The sequence below is a fragment of the Amblyomma mixtum genome, chromosome 7 (genome assembly GCF_055824585.1).
Source record: "Amblyomma mixtum isolate Tamu chromosome 7, ASM5582458v1, whole genome shotgun sequence".
Taxonomy (NCBI): Eukaryota; Metazoa; Arthropoda; class Arachnida; order Ixodida; family Ixodidae; genus Amblyomma; species Amblyomma mixtum.
Genome location: NC_143018.1, coordinates 85,155,770 through 85,171,876, shown reverse-complemented (window position 1 = coordinate 85,171,876; position 16,107 = coordinate 85,155,770). Strand labels below are relative to the sequence as shown.

The 16,107-nt window shown below is 50.5% G+C and overlaps 1 protein-coding gene across 2 annotated transcripts in view; it reads left to right on the top strand.

Moving 5' to 3' along the window:
* The window catches only part of LOC149336694 (CMP-sialic acid transporter-like), a 150,968-nt gene extending 137,278 nt beyond the window's left edge, over window positions 1-13,690 (top strand). For both annotated transcript variants that reach the window (XM_089553048.1, XM_089553049.1), the window contains exon 6: window positions 13,042-13,690. In XM_089553048.1, coding sequence (XP_089409174.1) covers window positions 13,042-13,430 — 389 coding nt within the window. In that variant the 3' untranslated portion in view covers window positions 13,431-13,690. The remainder of the gene's footprint in view (window positions 1-13,041) is intronic.
* The last annotated feature ends 2,417 nt before the right edge of the window (window positions 13,691-16,107 follow it).

Here is a 16,107-nt window from a genome sequence, read left to right as displayed (position 1 = left end):
CGATGCCACCGCGCCCAGCGCTACCATTGGCTGTGCCGTCGGCTAAAGACTCCCAGCAGTCCTTGCGAAAGCGCGTCACTTCCGGCACACTTTTTGGCATGCAGCTTGGATAGCGAGAGCCTCTCCTGAGCTCTCCTTCCTCCATGGCTGAAAGAGATGTAAATCACTCGAGGAGAGGTCTGGACTAAGGGGGCGTACCTCCCAGCACAGTTCCTGCAATGTGTACGTCATGCGATGCGCAATATGCGGCCGTGCATTGTCCTGCACGAGACTGCCTCGGTGATGAAGTCCGGCCGATTTTGCTTCAGCCCCTTATGCACGTCTCCGAGTCCCTGGCAGTATCAGGCACTGTTGATCGTCACACCAGATGGCAGAAAATCTCCATTAACCACGCGCAGCGCGGCCCCATAAAATCGTGGCCATGATTTTTACTCGATTTTACACATTCGCTCTCGCAAAATTTCGTCACAACTCGCTCGTTCCAAGTGCGTGCTCACCGTGTGCTCCGCCATCTTGTTCAGAACGTGTCTTCAGTTCTACTCAGACTCTGGGCCACCATGCGGCGAGAACGGAGTCTCGTCCCATGTGTAAATGACGGACAAGAAGTTGGAGGATACCTTCCAACGCTGACAAGAAAAAAGGTCCCGGTTTGACCTGGACGCTCTTCGCAGTTTATAAGTATTCACATATTTATGGCAGGCAACTGTGCCTTACCGAGTATTCCGCGGGGGTTGGGGAGAGATGAATGGCGTACGGTTAGAACTGTGGCACTTGAAAAGAAGGTGGAAGGATAAAGGTAATGCGAAGTTAAGACTGCGTTTGTCGGACCTGGTCTCTCGTGAGTCTTTTCCGTGCGTGGTCCAGGTGGTCTCCACGCGAGTGCAGTCAGCAAGAAATGAAACGCGAACAAGACAACTGAGCCATGGTCAGCGAAATACGAAGCTTGATACTGGCTCAGATTAACTCTTCTTCAGAAGTGTTAACTTCGCTTGTATTTCTTCTCCAGGAATTAATAAGTTGCCGTTTTTGTGCCACCTTAGTTGTCCTGTTCATAATCATCATCATCAGCCTGGCTACACCCACTGCAGGGCAAAGGCCTCTCCCATGTCTCCAGTTAACCCTGTCCTTCGCCAGTTGCGGCCACCGTACTCCCGCAAATTTCTCAATCTCATCCGCCCACCTAACTTTCTGCCGCCTCCTGCTACGCTTGCCTTCTCTTGGTATCCACTCATTTACCCTTAAGGACCAGCGGTTATCCTGCCTTCGCATTACATGCCCTGCCCAAGCCCACTTCTTCCTCTTGATTTCGACTAGGATGTCGTTAACCCGCGTTTTTTTCCCTCACCCACTCCGCCCGCTTCCGAACTCTTAAAGTTACACCTATCATTTTTCTTTCCATAGCTCGCTGCGTTGCCCTTAACTTAAAACCCTCTTTGTTAGCCTCCACGTTTCTGCCCCATAGGTGAGTACCGGAAGATACAGCTGTTGTGTACTTTTCTCTTCAGGGATATTGGAACTGCCATTCATGATCTGAGAGAACCTGCCTTATGCGCTCCACCCCATTCGCATTCATCTAGTTATTTCCCTCACATGATGCGGATCTGCGGCCACTACCTGCCCTAGACATATTCTCTTGCTACTTCTAGCACCGCGCCACCAGTTGCGAACTGCTGCTCTCTGGCTATAGGAGGTATTCACATGACGTCATCCGCAAGGGGCGCTAGCGGCCGGCGCGGCATTCGCCATGTTGGTGGTCGCGCGCGCGGCCGCCGCAGCCAGCCGCAGCGTTTGAATAGCTGGTGATGGGTGAAATGTGAGTGTATTTCGCGTCTCGCCGCACGTAATTTCTGTCCGACCCGTGCCGCCGCGTGACTGAGTGAATATTCCGTGAACTGTGCGAAGCAGAAAAGAGCGGGCACGCTCAGAAGGTTCTACTTTGTGAAAAGGTCGACCCCCCGTAGGAATGCGGAGGCACCGGCATGGTGTGCGACGTATACAAGACTGCTGCCGCGCGTTGAATTCACCGGTATCGAGGCCCACCTTGTGCACGGCTTAAGTTTGCTGGAAGGCCAAGGAATTAAAGGATATAAACCTATGAGAGGGTGCAAGTGAAGTTCGCGGTGCCGTGTTTTGTTTGCTGCATCCGGTCGCTTTATGGGAATGCCCATTAAGTCCCTTTTCTTGGGCCCTCCGCACAGAAAGGGGTCAGTGAACCCAGCGGGAGAACGGAGGCGCCGAATGGCGGGGGATTACAGGAGACGTCAAACTCCCCTCATGGACTTAGTCGTTAGGCGGCATCCTGTGTGCACGTGTGTACGGCGAGGCTGACCCGCGCCACAGTGCGTGGCTCTTTGTACCATGTCTGCAGCGGCATGCTTTGACATCTTGTCACGCTAGCTGCAGGCATGAGGAGCGACGACGAGAAACAGATGAGTTGAAATGGCGTTCCTCGAACTTGGCGGCAACCGGACGTTGGTAGTAGTAGTAGTAGTGAAAACATTTATTTTTTTTTTTTCAAAAGGAAGAGTTAGGGAGTAGGGGGATGGGGATAGATAGATGTGGAGCTTCAGTGGTCGGTATTCCCTAGTCCAGGATCCCGTTGGCCTCCGCCGCTGCCTTGGCCCTCGTCACCAGCATAAGCTGTGTGCTCGGGTCGGAGTCAGCCAGGAGGGCCTCCCACTGCTCTAGACTAGGGCTATTTACCTTTGGTAGTAAAGGGCTTTTGTCACAGCCCCAGGTGGCGTGGTACGTTGTGGCGTAGCCCCCACACCACACGCACTCTTTCGCGTATCTGTTCGGCCACATTTTGTGATACATGGCTCTGCTTGGGTAGGTGTCTGTTTGTAGTCGTCTGAGCGTGGTGGCCTGCTCTCTGTCGAGGATATCCGCCGGAGCCGAGTACTTCTTGCGCGCTCCCAACAACGCCTTCATTGCCTCCCCGTAAGATTCTGGCGTGCTGAAGGGTTCGACCGGCAAACCCGCCCTCCGGTTCGTGAACCCTCGGACAACGGTGTCTGCCATGAGATTTCCCTCAACCCCAGTGTCAGGGACCCAAATGATGGTGTGTTGAATGCTTGTGTTGTTTGATCCATGTCTGTGTTGTTTTTGTTCGAAGAGGATACTCGCGGCTTTTCGGCCGATCCTTCCATCTCTGTATGCCCTTGCTGCAGCCTGAGAATCCGTCGCTATCCAGTAACTCAGTCCCTGCCGATTGGCTTCAGTCAGGGCTAGAGCTATGGCGATCTCTTCCGCTGCTTGTGTTGTCCTTGTGCGCACTGATGCACCAGTAACTATATTCCCATTGGCGTTCACTACTGCTACCGCCCTAGCGTTTTCCTTCGTTCTGTACTTGGACGCGTCAACATACAGAACCATCTGTTTTTTCTTTAGGAACCTGTCCAACTCCAATGATCTCGCCGCCCGTCTTCCTTCGTGGTTCTTGGGGTCCATGTTTCTGGGCACTGGTTTAACCAAGAAAGTGCTCCTAATTTGGCTGTCAATGTCTGTCTTGTCTTCGCCCTCGTCTTCTGCCGGGTATCCTAGCTTGACCAGTAGTGCGCGGCCAGCGGCTGTTCTTTTAAGTCTTTCCATTTGAAATCTGAGCATGGTTTCGCTGTGCTCCTCATACGTGCCGTACACCCCCATGTTCATCAGCTTCTCTGTCGAGGCGCAGGTCATGACGCCTAAAGCTTGCTTATACGCCCTTCTGATGCATGTTTCCATTTTGTTCTTTTCCCTTTTGTTAGGTTGTAGGTACGGAAGCGCGTACGTCATCCTCGGTATGATGAGCGCAGAAGTGATCCGTAACGCATCTCGCTCCTTCACCCCTTTTCTCTTGTTCGTAATCCGGCTTAACATCCTGCATATCTGTTTCGTGGAGTGTTCCAAGAGCTGGATGGTATGGTCCCGTTTGCCTTTCTCCTGCAGCCACATTCCCAAGATGCGAAGCTTATTTGTCCTCCTTACGGGTTGTCCATCTATCTCTAATTCTATCGTTCCCCTGTCCTCTTTATTTTTGTGAAGTCTAATAAATTCTGATTTTTCTGGGGAGCACTGCATACCGCTAAAGAAAGCAAATTGACCGATCTCATCCGCCGCTCTTTGCAATATTTCTTGCTTGTTTCCCGTCGATCCTTTTGTCGTCCACACTGTGATGTCGTCCGCATAAACTGAATGTTCGACATCTTTGATGTTTTTCAGTCTCCTAGTTAATCCAATCATTGCTATGTTAAAGAGCAGAGGTGAGATGATGGATCCTTGTGGCGTCCCTCTGTTTGGCGTCGTCTTCTTTTCTGACCTTATGTTGTTGATGCCGATCGTTGCTGTTCTGTTAGACAGGAAGGCCTTTACGTATGCGAAGATCCTCTCCCCACAGTTTGTTGCCGAGAGTTCTGTGAGAATGGCATTGTGGCCGATGTTGTCGAAGGCCCCCTTGAGGTCTACGGCCAAGATTACGCCTTCTCGAGTGCCCGATATTTGTTTTAGTACCGTGTCTCTTAACTGGAGCATCACGTCTTGCGTGGAGAGCCCCGTTCTGAACCCGAACATGGTATCCGGAAACAGACCGTTGTCCTCCATGTAAATGCTCAGTCTAGTCTTGACCACTTTCTCATATAGTTTACCGAGGCATGAAGTTAGGGAAATGGGCCTAAGGTTCTCCAAACTGGGTGTTTTCCCTGGTTTAGGTATCACGATAATCTCAGCGTGTTTCCACTCCGCCGGGACCGTGCCCCTTTCCCAGTGCTCGTTGATTAGTCCAGTCAGGCTTTCGATTTGGTCATCACTGAGGTTTCTGATCATTGCATTTGTTACTTGATCTTTTCCCGGTGTTGTGTTCCTTGTGAATGACCTGGCAGCCGCGTATACCTCGTAGTCTTTTATCGGTTCATCCAGCTTCGAGTTCCTTGTCCCTGAATATACCATGGTGCAGGGTGGCACCTGCGTGCTTCCGACGTACCTGGACCAAAGAAAATCTGTAATCTGGGCGTCCGTTCCCTGAAAATTGTGCGTGATACGTTCTATCGTTTTGCTGTTTTCTCTTTTCGATTTTGTCGGGTCTATGAGGTGCCTGAGCAGCGCCCATGTTTTAGCGCTACCCAAGTTGCCGTTTAGTTCATTGCAAATTTGGTGCCAATTATCTCTAAGTAAGTTTGCAGTGTGGTCTTCTATCTCCTTATTGATTTGAGCTATTCTGAGTCTCAATTTCCTGTTATGTTTTTGTTTCTTCCATCTTTTCGTCAGCCCCCTACGAGCCTCCCAAAGATGTAGCAATCGTTTATCCGCACGTGGAAATTCATCGGTGACCTCTAGCTCCGTAGTATTGTCTCTGTGGACCTCCCGTAGTCGTTTGGTCCACTTTTCGATGTCCGTTATCGCAGTTCTTCCGGCTTCATTCTCCAACTGTTCACGGAATTTTTTCCAATCTGTGATTTTTGTCTTTCTCTGGATTGTGCTGAACCTTGTAAGTTTAATTTGAGTTTGAATTACGTAGTGGTCACTTCCGAACTGCTCCCCGGTGTTAGACCATTCGTAGTCTAGGATATTTCCTATGATGGTCAAATCAGGGCTAGTGTCTCTTGAAACGCTGTTTCCGACCCTAGTAGGGTATCTGCTATCGGTAACGATTTCCAGCCCGTGCGTGTCCACTCCATCTAGGATGGTTTTTCCTTTCTTTGTATTCATCTTGTAGCCCCACTCTTTGTGCGGAGCATTGAAATCTCCCACAATCACAAGGTGGTTTTGTTTTACCAGGCCGATCACCGCTCTAATGATTTCTCTGAAGTCATGTCTCTTCTTGCGCGGTGGTGAATATATGTTAAGTACGAATAGGCTCTTCTCCCCGCGCTTCTTAGGTATTACCTCTATTAAAAGGTGTTCTATATCTTCTTCTGGTGTCGTGTGCTTGTGCGTAGTGACCCCCTTCTGACATAAAATGGCCACTTTTTTAAATCTTTCATCTACTATGGTGTCGTAGCCGACTATCTTCGGCGAAGTGTTAGTTTCTTGCAGCGCTATTACAGTAGGAGGGTGTTTATGCTGCATTACATGTATGTTGAAATCGGTTTTTTTTCTAAATCCTCTACAGTTCCATTGCCATATTGTAAATTTTTCTTCTGCGTTAGCCATGATGTGACACTACTGCTGCGCCGCGAAGATCTTCGCGCTTTCGTTTAGGTCGACCTGTTCCGGTGCTCTCTTGTTTTGTCTCCTGAACAGTTCTGCCAATCTCTGATCGGTCGCGTTCAGTCTGCTCATGATTTGTTCCAGCGTCGTCAAGACTGTTTTCTGTTGCTCCTGTATTTGGTGTAGTGGTATAGTAGCATCTATTTCTTCCCTTACTTGCGGTTGTACGGCTGCTGGCCCCTGCGTGCTTGTTTTCGTCGTGGGCGATTGTACTCCGTGTACTTTTCCTCGGTTTGTATCATTTTCTTCTCTTTGTTGTCGCTGTTCTATAAACGAGAGCCTCCTTTTTAGTCGTTCATTTTCCTCTCTAAGTTCCCTGTTTGTTTTTTCTAGAGCTTCAAATCTAGCCTGTATCGAATAGTCTAGAGCAGTGGGATAGACTGGAGACTCGCTCCCAGACTGACTCACCTTCTTGGACTGCTTGGTCTTCTGTTTAGATGCGGAAGCGCCATGACCATTCCCTCGAACCCAGGCGTTGTCGCCACCGTGGTCGGTGGTTCTCGCGTCTGCTAACCCCGGAAAGTCTCCCTCTTTGAAGAACGGCGTTCGGCTTCTGCTGCCGCCGCGCCTGTTCCGAGACGCAGATCTCGAAGATCCGTTCTTTTCTTTCGTTTCGGCTTCTTCGCTGTCGAACCACCGCGGCCTGTGGCCACCGTGGTAACTGCTTTCTTTTTTCTTGCCTTGCTGGTTCTGCTGGCCTTTCCGCTTGAGACGTCTCTTACATCCTATATCGCCCGTGGCGTGAGCTTCGCCGCACCACTCACACTTGGGCTCCCCACACTCGTGTCCGTCGACGTTGGCACGTTTGCATCTAAGACACTGCGGAATGGGTTCTGGTTCCGGGCAGACGTCTGATCGGTGCCCCTGCAGGTGGCATCTGAAGCACACCTGCTTCGTAGGTTGGTAAGGGTAAACTCTGTACAGTCCTCCCATCACTGCGACTGTCTTGGGCAACCTCGGTCCGTCGAACGCGATGAGCGCTGACTCTGACTTCCCGAGCATTCTTGCGTAGACTGCACGAATTCCCGGCGTTGCTACTTGGATGTGGTTCATTAGGACTTCTTGCGTGGTGCCGGCCATCACTCCATGCACCACACCCCGGACAGTTCCCTCCGCCGTGGAGCAGTATGCATTGAACTCGAATTGTTTGTCTCCGAGGCACAACTTCCTCGTCTTTTGCAGAGCTTCTGCCTTCGCGCCATCTGGCGTCCGGACTATTATGTTTGAGATGGCTTTCACCGCGACAAGCATGTCGCCGATGTATACCAGGTTGCATTCCTTCACCAGGGCTTGTATGTAATCGCTGGGCTTGAAATCTCCCACTCTTAGGTTGTGGCTCTTCGGTCGGAATACGATTTTGTATCCTCCTTTCGGGAGCTGTACGAAATCTCGCCTGTTACCAGGGAGTGTCTTCAGTTGGTTGTTTGCAGCGGACGCCGGTGGCGCGTTCGGGACCATGGCGTTCGGTCCCGGCGTCCCAGGTTTCTGCTGCTGTGGCTCGCTCGTTCCCACTGGAGTCTTGTTTGCCTCCGAAGGTGTACTGGCCTGACCGGTAGCTTTCCTATCCTTCTGGGCTCTGCGCTCCACTAATTCCTTCATCACTCGCCACGGGGTCTCGTTGACTGGGTAGACTCTTGGTTGTTCTTGCGGTCCCCTCGTAGCTCCAGCGTTGTTGGTGCTTGCAAGCTCCATGGCTTGGGGCTGGTCCGTACCCGGGTTATTTTCAATAACCGGGGCCGTAATATGTGCCGCAGTCGATGCTGATGCCATGCCGCCGTCGAGGCTGCTCAGCCCCGGTAGGGCCAGCGAAGCCCATGCGTCTCCTGCTTCGGCCACGGCCGACGCTACGTCGGCGTTAGGTGTAGCGTGGCTCTCGCCGCCTCAAGATTTCAATGTCCCGTAAGTGGAAAAATATTCTACTCACAGAGATAAAATTGGTGTCCAGATGGTCCTCGTAACTTCACGGAACACATCCAATGAACACTTTGCATTAAACTGGGGTTTTCCGGTCAAGAACACTGACGATTCACGGAGCCCATGCAGAGCACGTCCGCGTTCCCGCGCAGTTGGGTGTCAACCTTCCGTTGGTAAAGCGAGTGTTCGCGAAGCTCGCAGCGGGAAAGCATAATTATCCGAAATCGTGATGGTGGAAAGTGTGCATATGTGTACAGTGTCACGATGAGTTACCTTCTTTCCCCAATCATTCATTGGCTGTGTTATTCTTTCCCCAATTGCTGATTGGTGGTATTTTCCTTTCCCCAATAAGTTATTGGGTGGATGTTTGTATAGTACTTGATTGGTTATTCTCCCACCGAGGGCGGGGACATAGGATTTAAAACCCGCTGCTTCGGCAGGACCGAGGGCTGGTTTCGTCACCTAGAACTGCGAGCCAGTCAATTGTAAATATGTTTTCTCCTTGCTTGTATCCTCCGTTGTGCTTTTAATTGTTATAAAAGTTAACCTCTCCTAAAGTGTCCTCTTGCAATGTGATTGAGCAAAACGAATCTTCAAGACGTCAAGAATCCTACAACCATCATCATTAACTAAATTTCCCTCTACGAGATCAAGAGAGGGAATCCAACTGGCGCAGTCTCGACAGGATTTGCTACGTCTTCCTGCTCGAGGTATCTGACGGAGGGGCGGAGGATCAAGTCGGTGGACAAGCTGCAGAGCGGTACGTCCTAAAGGAGGAACGTCAGCGTCATAGAGCGACGTTGAAAGCTTCATGAGACTGCTGGTCATTGTCAACGGGACGTAGGAGGCTCAAGTCGGCGAGGAGCTGAAGGAGCCAGGCGACCGACGTGTCGTGGAGGTGCCTAGTCCGTGAGCTGCGGAAGGAACCAGGCGTCCGCGTTGAGGTTCAGGAGAAGAACCAGGCGACCAGCAAGTCAAACGAGGCAGGACAAGTCAGCGAGCTTCTGTGAGAGCCGGGGCTCAACTCAACTCATCCGCATCAAGGAGCCCGCTGTCGTCACTCAGGGCGACGTGACTACCGTGGCAGAGGAAAGCAACCTGCGAGGTAGGAGACCTTTCTGCTTCCTCCGAATTCACCATGTCGGTGTAGTGTTTTCGTGCTATAGATGATAGCACGGAAAAGGGAGATGGCTGCCGTGCGGTACGATCGGGAGGGCATGATGCGATGTTTGGAGACTGAGCAGAAGGCAGAACAGCTGCTTGAAATTGGCAAGTTGAAACTCGAAATTGAACGAGAAAAGATAAAACTTGCACAGATGCAATCTAAATTCAACCAGGGAACGAAATCTGATAAAGGGATGTTATTGGGAGCAGTTCAATGTTTTGACTGCATGGAATTTGGGCATCTAATGATTGACTGTCAGAAATCGAAGCGAGAACAGCATGTTCCCGTATTGAGAGTGACCTGTGGGCCAATGGCTATAGGTGTGAAAGCTGCAGCGTTTAGGCAGCAGGGCCCAACCGTGTGTGCCGTGCCAGGAGAGATGGCCGAGGGCATAGGGGCGTTAGTCACGCCTTTGAAGCGCTGCTTGTCAGAGCAAGCCGAGATAGAGGAGACCCAGGAGGCTCTTGAGTGTTTTGTTTGTGAACAGGAGTTCAGCATTGAGCAAGAACAGGTTGGCGCAAACTCTGGCGCAGCTGTAACGCTCGACGAAGAGCTAGAGCAGGCGCGCATAACGGGAACACCCTTTGCAGGCGAAGGTAAGCTGGCTGCCAAAGATGAATCGGTTAGCCAGCCGGAGCTGACACTCTGCGCAGTGACAGCAGATGTAGCGGACGGTGTAGCGAAGTTGGGGACACCTGAGACGCACTCGCTGTTAGACCAGATAGAAAGAGAGCGGCTACATCAAGAAAATGAGAGAGCTGATTTGGAAGAGCATTTCAAAATTCGAGACAAATCTGAGACGCCGGTAGAGCTTGAGGCCAATTCGGTAGCTGCAAAAGTTTTTGCAGCAGATTGTGAGCTAACAACGAGCGATGAGGCTGCATTTGATGCCGAGGAAGGAAAGAATGCGCATTTGATCACTGCAATGGTTTTCGAAGCTGATAAGGAACTGCAGGATTGGGATAATGCATCTGTCCCTGTGGGTATCAGCGTGGAGGAGAGACAGTGTGATTCATTGCCGCAGAAGTGCGGCAGCAAGCTGGTGAAGGCAGTTGTCAGAAAAGGCGTGACGGCACGATTTTCTTTGAAGCGAACGTCTCTGGGCAGTTGTACGATGAGCTAGGGCTACTTGAATCTCGTTGCAAAACTGCATGCGATGTGCCCGATGAGAGGCCTGAGCGAACTGTAAAATTGAAAGAAGTGGAGAATGCAGACGCGAGGGCAGCAGCAATCTTCGTAGCCCGCGGGGAGCAGGTGAACTCTATTGCTCCGACGGTGGCGGCAGCCTTTAGAACCGGCGTTGTCCCGGATAATTCGGAATTTTGGACCAGTCTTCTGGACAAAGCCCAAAAGAAACAAGTTTTGTTTCGAGATGTAGGCGGCTAGAAGTAATTTCTGCCAGTTTGGGGCAACGATCTGACATGGTGAATTCTGGAATGTGCAGATTGGTCTCCAGCCTTGTGTGTGCGGGTTGAAATATCCGCTGTGTGCGCGCATGTGTGCGTGCTGGTGTACTGACCGGACAGCCGGCGCATGTGTGCGTGTTGGTGGACTGACCGGACAGCCGACGTACAGTCAGGCCGGAATGAAACGCGAACACGCATATGTCATACATTTCTGCTTTGCAGCGAGATATTCCTTTACAACCTATTTTCGATTATGCATTTCAGTAGGCCCTTTACCCAGACACATGAATCAGGCTAGTTGTACACTTCAGCTGAAAGTAGGCAGGTAAAATATTTTGTTTTCTTGACATGCTCTGTTCGCGTTTCATTCCGGCCTGACTGTACGTGTGTGTGCGTGCGTATGTACTTTTGTTGTTGGACACCGTGGCTGAACTTTAATGTCCCACTGACAACAAGTGTCTGTGTGACATTCTTGGTTGGGAGGAGTGAAGTTCGCGGTGCCGTGTTTTGTTTGCTGCATCCGGTCGCTTTATGGGAATGCCCATTAAGTCCCTTTTCTTGGGCCCTCCGCACAGAAAGGGGTCAGTGAACCCAGCGGGAGAACGGAGGCGCCGAATGGCGGGGGATTGCAGGAGACGTCAAACTCCCCTCATGCACTTAGTCGTTAGGCGGCATCCTGTGTGCACGTGTGTACGGCGAGGCTGACCCGCGCCACAGTGCGTGGCTCTTTGTACCATGTCTGCAGCGGCATGCTTTGACATATTGTCACGCTAGCTGCAGGCATGAGGAGCGACGACGAGAAACAGATGAGTTGAAATGGCGTTCCTCGAACTTGGCGGCAACCGGACGTTGGTAAAGCGAGTGTTCGCGAAGCTCGCAGCGGGAAAGCATAATTATCCGAAATCGTGATGGTGGAAAGTGTGCATATGTGTACAGTGTCACGATGAGTTACCTTCTTTCCCCAATCATTCATTGGCTGTGTTATTCTTTCCCCAATTGCTGATTGGTGGTATTTTCCTTTCCCCAATAAGTTATTGGGTGGATGTTTGTATAGTACTTGATTGGTTATTCTCCCACCGAGGGCGGGGACATAGGATTTAAAACCCGCTGCTTCGGCAGGACCGAGGGCTGGTTTCGTCACCTAGAACTGCGAGCCAGTCAATTGTAAATATGTTTTCTCCTTGCTTGTATCCTCCGTTGTGCTTTTAATTGTTATAAAAGTTAACCTCTCCTAAAGTGTCCTCTTGCAATGTGATTGAGCAAAACGAATCTTCAAGACGTCAAGAATCCTACAACCATCATCATTAACTAAATTTCCCTCTACGAGATCAAGAGAGGGAATCCAACTGTGCATTTACTTGACAAGCGGGTGAGTCCAAGAGCCGTGCTGTGGGTGCCGACGTCCGCAGTGCCGACGGCCGAAGTGCCGTTTTTGAAGAGGTGAGCAATTCGAAGGGTCTGTTCACTTAGCTGTAGCTTAACTTGTCATCTCTACCTGCTGAAAGTGACGTGTTACAACTGAATCTAGCGGAATGGCTGCACACTGCGTTGCTGCGAAAACGGTCTTGTGCATACGAAGCAGCGCTACGTAGCTACAATCAAAACTGCAAAACATTCTCGCTGTGTCTGCCGTTTGTGCTGCGAGCGCATGGCAGTATTTGTTTGGCCGTTCTGTCGGGTAAATAAGGCAGCTATGACGCTTTGCCTTTCTGCTGAAAGACCGTACGTCTGAGAAGCGTCAGCAGTTCGCGGACTACAGCTAGGCGCTTGAATTATCAATTTCTGCGGTGGCAGTTCTGGAATTCCGGTAATTAATCGTGCTCTTTATCCACGATGTGCCCTGCATGACTAGCTGACAGTTATCAACTGATATTAAAAGCTGCAAGTCGTGTACGTTCTTGCGTGCAGCGCAGCCAGCCAGTTTTGCTGCCGAGTTGAGGCAGCTCGGTTATATCACGGCGCAGAAGAATTCTGCTGCAAACTTCATGCACAATACGCGCTCCACAAAGATAAGTGGTCGCTGACGTATTCAACAACGTAAAAATATGTTACGGATCACTAACAGTTCAGGCCGGGTACCTCACGGCGCACCGTGACCCTGCGCGAGCTGGCCTGAAACGACCGCAAACATGGCGCGCCTGCCGCGACGACGCTCGCGCCGTCTGGTAGCGCGGCCTCAGTGAATACCTCCTATACTGTTGAATATTACTTTGGTTTTCTGCATGTTAATTTTTAGCCCCAACGGTCTGCTCTGCCTGTGTAATTCATTGATTTTTCTCATTCATTTGATTTGATTCATTTGAATTGATTTGCTGATTCATTCGTTCCTGATAGTACCCAATCATGCCTATAATTTGGCGCACATGCTCGCAGGCGAGCTGGTGGGCAGTGTGCGAGGCTTCCTCATCGCCACCGTGGTATTCAGCGCCGCCTACGGGCTCTGCGTGGCGTTCGTGGTGGCTCGGCTGGACAACATCGTCAAGTACCACCTGTCGGCCACCTCGAGCGTGCTCAACACGCTCGCCTCGGCCCTGCTCTTCCCGGATAAATTCAGCATCACGCCCGCCTACCTCGCCTCGCTCGTCCTCTTGCTCCTGGCCATCTACCTGTACGAGAGGAAGAGCTTCACGGCGCCCCAGTGCCTTCGAACTGCCTTCGGGGTCGTCCAGTCGAAGGCCGGCGTTGGTCCTCGGCTTTCATTAAAGGACGAACAAGAGGACGCCGACAGGGAGGCGTTGCTGGAAGGTTCTGTACGGGCCTAGACACTCGTCATGTGCGGGCGCCAACGGGACATGCAGACTGCGTGGGGTCACTGAAGCGAACAGATGGGATCATCGAGGTTACGCCCTTGTGCGCATGTACATATCGGTGAAAGACCTGGTACAAAATCGCAGCCCATGAACAAAGTGAACTTCGCTTGGGTTGAAAGCTTTGATCGCGGTGAAAGCGGACGACAGGACTACCGTGTGCAAAACTGCGTCCATTCTTCTTATTTAATGAGAACATAAATTAAGACACGTAACATGGACACGCTTTGAAGTGTTTCCAGTCTTCGCGCTCTTCCCGTAATGTTGTCAATGGTTTGGCCCAAGTTTTAGACAAGAGTGCGGCTGTCTGTTCGCACCTACGCTCTCTTTCTGTCAGACGGAAAAGTGAGTTTTCGACAAAATCGTGCCTCGTTCTGCCTCCAATACTACACGCCTTCACTGTGCTTGAATGTGCCAGTGATAACGCTTTTTTTTACGTACAATGGGTTCTTCTTTGTGACGACGGGTGTTTTGTTCGTGTGTGTGCGCTCCGTGAATAGAGCGCGACCCCGGAAGTGTCAACGCCGTGAGCCCGTCATCAAAGAAGTCAGCGAAGCATTAAAGGCAGCTGGTGTTCTAGCGACAGCATATGGGACACCTGAAGATCCCTGCAAAGCCCATCACTTGAGAAACGTTTTGTTTCTAAAGGAAATCTTTTTTCTTTCTTGACTTCAGCAAAATACGCGATGCACGGTGCGTCATACTTATCACGTGTCTGTTACTGACCTTCACATTTACTACCTTTCTTACCGCTGTTCTTCAGATTTGACATTCACAGAAACTGCGTCCTTTGCGCGCGTTTTCCGTTAATTTTGCACAAGCGTAATTTATCGTTAAAGTTCTTTTTCAGTTGTTTTAAAGGCTGAACATGGCACTGTCTTGTACTGTGCATATAATACATCTTGTTGGCAGGAGAAGGCACTTACTGCTTCGCATGTGTAACAAGATGTATTATATGCGCAGTACAAGACAGTGCCTTGTTACACATGCGAAGCATTAAGTGCCTTCTCCTGCCGATCTTGTGTCATATATGACTTGAGGCGCTGCACGTGCCATCCTACCAGAGCATGAGACCTGTCGCGCAGACGTATTTTGTATACCAGAGATACCATAGCCCTGGTTAATGCAAGTACATAAAATCGCGGCTACACAAGAACATAGCTTCCATGAAAAAGTCAACTCACCGTCTCAACCCACAGCCTGGAATAGACCGACGGGCTATGCGTAGGATGAACATTGTCAGACAGTTGCCCTGGGCGGAAGTAATCTGAAGTTATTCAAACATTGCTCGGGTGCCTGGCCTTGGAATAACATCACCTTTACAGCGATGTACAGTTCTACGGGACTTATTCCAGAGTAATCTGCACATAGCGCTCTCACTGAGTTGTTGGTCATTCAAAATGTCACCTCGGAGTGTGACCCAAATAGGAAACGGAGTGGGTGGGACGTAGTTATTGCTGTCACGTTCTCAGCAGTGAAGGGGGCACAAAATCAGACTTTTTTATTTTTCGGGGTTCTAGAGGTCCGACAATTTTGGACTCAATGTGCCTAAAGTATGCTTGCTGCACGCAGTAAAAGCGCCTTGTTTTCAAATATTTCTTGACTCTGTATAGTTAACGCAATACAACTAATCTCTCCTATTCCTTCATTCACTCCATACCACGACGCGATCCACGTCTCCACCGAGAGTGAGCCAGTTAAGGCGCCTTTCTTCACTCTAATTTGCTGCATGTTTCTGAGCAACAAGGACAGCAATCACGAATCGTCAAAAAGCTAAATGCAGGCAGTTCTACCAGAGGTCTTACACAAGATTTCGCGCATAGAAGAGGTTGTGAGGATTGCACCCGCAATAAAGATTACGTCACGCATTTCTTCTTTTTTTTTACTTCGACAGCCGTTATTGCCAAGGTAATAGAGAGATCGAGCATGGGACTTTGAAAGGCAAGAAGAATGGAGATTAAAGGCACCGGTGTTGCAACAACAGCCAAAAGGCTGCAGAGGGAAAACGAAAAAAAGAATGGTGGGGCTTTAATGTAGCTGAACCGAATAGACGTGCGAAAGCATGTGTTTAGCCTGACTGACTCATGGGCTTGCTTTGCTGGGTCGTCGGCACATCTGGCGACGATATTACTCTGGTTAAGCTCTGATCGAGGTTAAGCTTATATGATCTGTTCGCGCCGCAGATGGAAGTCGATGAAGACGACGATGTCAGTGCACAGTGCGAGTGTGGTTTTCAGCTTAACACGAGGCGTGATCGGCGGCAGCGGTCGCATAGTGCTCTCGTGCAGTAGCCAACGAAGCTGATCTGTTGGCACTGCCTCGGGTTTTAATCTCAGTCAGGACGATATCTCATTTGTTCAAGGCTTCAGCGATGGCCCAGCTTCTGCAGCTCTGGTCATGAAGTAGAGCTTTCGCTCTAAGAGGCTGCCACTGGACGGCTTTGTTCATTCCCTCCTTCATTCCTTACCTCACCCCAAGCAGGGCCAGCCCTGTCAAGGACCAGAGTAAAACCCTCCATCTCCAATATTGGGCCGATTACCTGTGCTGCTTAGGATGGCGCGGTTTGGGTGTCCAATGAAAAATGACCGTTACTGCGCCCTTTCCTCAAAACCATTCTCACCCGCATCGAAAT